Source organism: Gymnoscopelus braueri (genome assembly GCF_963280865.1).
Source record: "Gymnoscopelus braueri genome assembly, chromosome: 16".
NCBI lineage: Eukaryota > Metazoa > Chordata > Actinopteri > Myctophiformes > Myctophidae > Gymnoscopelus > Gymnoscopelus braueri.
Genome location: NC_137616.1, coordinates 47,613,649 through 47,619,885, shown reverse-complemented (window position 1 = coordinate 47,619,885; position 6,237 = coordinate 47,613,649). Strand labels below are relative to the sequence as shown.

Below are 6,237 nucleotides of genomic sequence, written 5' to 3'. Positions count from 1 at the left end.
ACATTATGGAGCCAGGAGGTATCTGCCTGACATAACAGCAACCTTATGTTATTCCATGTGTTAGGTTGTACCTCTGCGGCTGCTTTTAGCTTCATGCTAATGTAGAGGTTGGAGTCATCTCTGTCTCCCACCTGCAATCAAAAGGAATACATCCATTAAATATATCATAGACTTACATATCATATAAAATAACATATCCTGTAGCATACAGTCTCTGCCAAGACGTTAGACCAGTGGTTACAGACCTGTAAGGGTCTCAAGGAACCCTGAGTGTCAACGGCCCCCCAAACAAAACTCTCTCTCCATGTCCATGACAGCACACTGTGCTTGTAATGTACAGTTTATTCACATTATTTACAAAGTCGGAGGCTTTTTACAAGCCGTAGCAACTCGCTGATTACAATGAATTGATCTAATGATGTCATTTTGTGCAACTTTTGAGCTGCGATATGATGCGTAGCCTAACAGACTACACAGTATGTCGTAAGATGGCGGCTTGGCTCGCTGTGTGCTTCATTGTAAGCTGTTGCTGCGATACCATGATCAATTGATACCGATCATTTATGCGCCACGTTTAAGGTCGGTCACAGTAACTCGTACCCTTCGTAAAACCATGATTTTAGCAAGGAATGTCTGTTTCACTGCCACGCCACTGCACAAATTAAGCCTTTGTGTGTGTGTGTGTGTGTTCACAGTACCATGTTGTGTACTAATCTTTTTATTTATTATACAAGTAATGTATTATGTCTCACTGTACACGCACACGCACACGCTCACGCACACGCACACACAAACACACACACACACACACTTTCCACTGCGGCAACAGTTTGTGTTGATAGAGGGTCCATGGTCCACTGTCTGCTATGATATAAAATAATGCCTGGCATGCCTAGCAGTGCTTCAGCTAGCGACCCAGAGCAATGACCACACAACTCTGTTTCTCTGTTGGGGATGTGGGGGTCACATAACTTTATATAAAGTTGTGTATAAAAGATGGTGAATAACAATTAAGGATACCTTTTAATTCTGGGGTACACAACACAACACAACACAAGGCAGAACGATGTCTGGAATGGCCACTAGAAAAAAAAGATAACTCACACATCGATCAATCAATGTTACTAGAAAGATAGAGGTCAGTAGAATACTGTGAGTCCAGAGGGTGCTGGGGTCAGGGGACAGTAGCGTCAGGGCAGTGTGGAACTGGACAGGCTGAGTAAACATGGTCATACTGATAGCAGATGTCAGGCTCTCACACACATCATCACGCTCTACACACTAAAATGTTGCTCCCCATGTTTGATCAGTTAGATAATATTGGACTGTAGTAGTAGTAGTAGTAGTAGTAGTAGTTTGATTGATTGATTGAATACTTTATTAACAAATTGCAAACAGTACAGCTAGTGCAGTTAAAAGATACGACCACTTGTTTCCATTGTGGTCCTATGTATTCAATTCATCAAGTAGTAGTAGTAGTAGTAGTAATGGTATTACCTGTAATACTACAAGTCCTGGTCTGAAGCCTGGAGCCTCCTTTTTCATCTTCTCCACGTCTTTCTTCAGCCTCTCTCTGACCAGTCTGTAAGACAGACAGACAGACAGACAGACAGACAGACAGACAGACAGACAGACAGACAGACAGACAGACACACAGACACACAGACAGACAGACAGACAGACAGACAGACAGACAGACAGACAGACAGACAGACAGACAGACAGACACACAGACAGACAGACAGACAGACAGACAGACAGACAGACAGACAGACAGACAGACAGACACACAGACACACAGACAGACACACAGACACACAGACAGACAGACAGACAGACAGACAGATGTCACATCACAACGTGTTGATAGCTTGTAGATCTGTTTTTTTCTCCACATGTGACATCTCCTACTATGGAATATAAGTTGTTGGCTTAAAGGGATAGTTCACCCCAACAAAAATCTTTTTTTTCTATCGATTGGTCACCCCATGGAGACTTGAATTCATGGATATTTTTTTGTTTTGTCTCATTCCTAAGCCAATAATTTGATGACCGGCGGACCAGGAGGCAGTGGTTCCGGTAGGAGACACAAAGGAGACTCTTTGTGTCTCCTACCGTGGGCGAGCGTGCTTGTGTCCAACACCGGACACAAGCAGGAAGTAGTGTACTAACTGGGAGCACACAAGCAGGAAGTAGTGTACTCACTGGGAGCACACAAGCAGGAAGTAGTGTACTCACTGGGAGGTCTTGTTGCCAGAGATAACGGTGGCCACGGTGCGCCGGCCTCTTTGGCACCCAGAGGCCCAGCGACGCAGCGTGAAGCCCGCAGAGGACAGCATGGCTGAAAGACACAAGGACAGACTGATGATGAGCACACACAGAAAGACAGAGCCGTGGAATTGAACCCTTAACCCTGCTGGTTGGTTAATGCCTTGCTCAAGTCATACCATATCACAATGCATTTTAGTAGTCTTTCTGTTGACACCGCTGCTCTGTCTACGGTCTGATTGAACCGCAATTCCCAGAATTCAGTTCAAAATAACAAACCCATGCACGGATGTACCACTCCAAAACAAAATGCTTGGTTGGCGCGAGTGTCTGCATGGGCAGACATTCACGAACAAAAATTGTGTTTGGAGAAGTTGTCAAAATAACACATTTATGTTCAATGGTTATTTTGAAAGAAATATACCAGTGAAAGATCATATATATATATATTAAAAAATTATACTTTTGTCATATGAAAAGGTTACACAGACTTCACAGATCAAACGGTTCCCACTCTCTTTGTTTTGCTTTGTTTGCATTGTTTATGCTATGTGCAAACATGCTACATAGATGAGCAGCCAATCACACCGTCCAGCACCATCTTTACAACACTTTCCACGTTTTCTTATTGCATATAAATTAACCAGGCGTGGCTTTTATTTTTGAATGAAATTCCCTGACTATCCCAGGTTCAGAATGGGAACTCTGCAGGAATTTGCGAAATAAAATACCCCGAGCCATCTGGGACTGACACATCATCAGAGAGAGAGAGAGAGAGAGAGAGAGAGAGAGAGAGAGAGAGAGAGAGAGAGAGAGAGTTTAGCCAATGTTCAGCCAAACACTCAGCACATTGGGATTAAATCAAATGTTAATCATTACAGCAAAACACAGTCACACACATAGTCATGAACTGAAATAGTCCTTCATTCATAAACAAACAAGCCAAAGTGCAGTCAGATGAATCATAAGCTCACAACAACATCCCATAAAGGACTTTATAACATGTAGCAGAGTGAGACATATGAACTACTTACCTTGTTGGTTTAAATTCAGTTGAAGTTTGCTGTTCCGTCCAGTCACTACTACACCACAATATGCTCCACGAATACTACTGCTGGACTGCAACCCTGTGTGTGTGTGTGTGTGTGTGTGTGTGTGTGTGTGTGTGTGTGTGTGTGTGTGTGTGTGTGTGTGTGTGTGTGTGTGTGTGTGTGTGTGTGTGTGTGTGCGTGTGTGTGTGCGCGTGCGTGCGTGTGTGCGTGGCAGTTGAGCGGCATCCAGATTTTCCCACAGAATTCCTGCCTGCTCTGGAATGGTCTAGGTGCAAGTTACTAAATCCTTATCAGTACACACACACACACACACACACACACACACACACACACACACACACACACACACACACACACACACACACACACACACCTGTGTGACATCTAGAGGTCACACAACTTGTCTCCAATAGATTGCTGTTGCTTTTTTTCTCGTTATGTTATATGAGATGTTTTCATCAGCTGACATTTATTCATTTACTGTATGCATCACATTTCTAAGTTTTCAGATGGCTTTAGGAATGGTAATCCCTTTGCTACTGTATGACCTTTTATTAATGTGCCAGTAAAACTGAAATCATCCTAGTTATAATTAATCAGAAGTAATTACATTTACATTAAATTAGATCAAACTAAACACTTGACCTGGCTTGAGGTGAGGGGTTCAAAGTTCAACTGTAACTCACAGTGGCTCATTAGACGAGTTAACCTCTGTCCAATCGGTTTCCCCGGTTCTTCTGTCCAGTCAGATTACGCAGTTTTCTCTGTCCAGTCAGATTCCACAGTTTCTTCGTCCAATCAGATTCCACAGTTCCACGGGGAGTTCCCTGGAATGTAGTTGGCAGCTTAAAGTGTTTTCCTCCTGAAACTGTGTCTGAGCAGAAACACTCTTTTCACACTCTGTTCTTTATACAAGAGAAAGGGAATCTATCGTTCATAATAGAGGAGAAGAAAGTTTGTCGTCCTTAACAGGGGTGAAGGAACAGTTGTCGTTCTTACTAGGAAAGAGGGAAAAAAGTCTGCTGTTTATGTGCAGGAGAGGAAAGGAGGGACATGCTTTATTTCTGCTCATTCTGTTGGTCAAAGAAAATGTCAGGCTGACTCTCTCCCTCTCTCTCCCTCCCTCCCTCCCTCTCTCACTCTCCCTCCCTCCCTCCCCCTCTCTCACCTCTCCCCCCATTCTCTCCCTCTCTCTCTCTCTCTCTCTCTTCCTCCCACTCCCTCTCTCTCTCTCTCTCGCTCTCTCTCTCTCTCTCTCTCTCTCTCTCACTCTCTTCTCTCCTCTCTCTCTCTCTCTCTCTCTCTCTCTCTTCCTCCCCACTCCCTCTCTCTCTCCTCGCTCTCTCTCTCTCTCTCTCTTCTCTCTCTCTCTCTCTCTCTCTCTCTCTCTCTCTCTCTCTCTCTCTCTCTCTCTCTTCCTCCCACTCCCTCTCTCTCTCTCTCTCTCTCTCTCTCTCTCTCTCTCTCTCTCTCTCTCTCTCTCTATCTCTCTCTCTCTCTCTCTCTCTCTCTCTCTCTCTCTCTCTCTTCCTCCCACTCCCTCTCTCTCTCTCTCTCTCTCTCTCTCTCTCTCTCTCTCTCTCTCTCTCTCTCTCCCTCCCTCCCTCCCTCCCTCCCTCTCTTCCTCCCACTCCCTCTCTCTCTCTCTCTCTCTCTCTCTCTCTCTCCTCATCTCTCTCTTCCTCTCTCTCTCTCTCTCTCTCTCCTCTCCTCTCCTCTCCCTGATTGGTCCTCTTAGTTTTTACTTCCTGAAATCTGAGTGCATGATTTTGTAAACGTATTATTTTATTTGTTAAATATTAACGCCCTTAAGCCCTGTATTAAGTAACGAGTAATGACCCCCGTTTATGTTAGAAAGAGAAGGAAGGAAGGGCATTTCTTGTAATGACCCCAACACTGCTCACATACATGTGCAAGAATGCACGGGGCACACACGCACACACACACAACATACACACACACACACACACACACACACACACACACACACACACACACACACACACACACCACACACACACACACACACACACACACACACATCACACACACACACACGGATATTGACCAATTGACCCAGACAGTCAGTCAAGGGTCAGTCAGTGTTGCACCAATTGTTCTACTATCTACTTAAAGGGCAAGACCACTTTGGTAGAGGTTTGGGTTGTGAAGTTACCTTCGCCATGATGTAACTCCAAAGGTGGGCAAGAAATAAAACATAATTGCTCCATTGATTAGAAATTGATAATTCAAAATATGCTCCCCATTGACTTACATTGTATGGTAAAACAGTTCTCAAAGTCACTATTTTAGCATGTAAACGAACGCAAACAAAGTTGATTCAGACAATATAGAACATCACCAAACCCAGTACTGTTTTTTTTAATATAAAAATGTCAACTTCCTGTTGATTTTGCCATTTTTAATAAGTACAAAACCTGGACTGGATCCGCGGATCCGGATCCAGATCTTCAAATAGTAAAATCAACAGGAAGTTGACATTTTTATTATAAAAACAAACAGTACTGGGTTTGGTGATGCTCTATATTGTCTGAATCCGCTTTGTTTGTGTTCATTTATGTGCTAAAAGAGTGACTTTGAGAGCTGTTTTACCATACAATGTAAGTCAATGAGGAGCATATTTTTGAATTATCAATTTCTAATCAATGGAGCAATTATTTTTGATTTCTTGCCCACCTTTGGAGTTACATCATGGCAAGGTAACTACACAACCCAAACCTCTACCAAAGTGGTCTTACCCTTTAAACGTTTGTACACACACACGCACACGCACACACACACGCATGCACACGCACACGCACACACACCGATGACAGCAGAGGAAACCATGCAAGGCACCAGTGAACCTGCTCATCAGAAGCAGTTAGGGGTTCAGTGTCTTCTTGCTCAAGGACAC

General features: G+C 43.8%; 1 protein-coding gene across 3 annotated transcripts in view; it reads right to left on the bottom strand.

The window, feature by feature from the left end:
• Positions 1-4,381, bottom strand: part of LOC308103441 (C-1-tetrahydrofolate synthase, cytoplasmic-like) — an 8,710-nt gene extending 4,329 nt beyond the window's left edge. For 2 of the 3 annotated variants that reach the window (XM_080453408.1, XM_080453406.1), the window contains exons 1-4: positions 4,007-4,381; positions 2,239-2,341; positions 1,498-1,582; positions 72-131 (exon numbers count right to left, since the gene is read on the bottom strand). In XM_080453408.1, the coding sequence (XP_080309534.1) occupies positions 72-131; positions 1,498-1,582; positions 2,239-2,341; positions 4,007-4,016 (258 nt within the window). In that variant the 5' untranslated portion in view covers positions 4,017-4,381. Of the gene's footprint in view, positions 1-71; positions 132-1,497; positions 1,583-2,238; positions 2,342-3,302; positions 3,389-4,006 lie in introns of those variants that run through there. The other variant, XM_080453407.1, reaches the window with a different exon arrangement.
• Between the last annotated feature and the right edge of the window lie 1,856 nt (positions 4,382-6,237).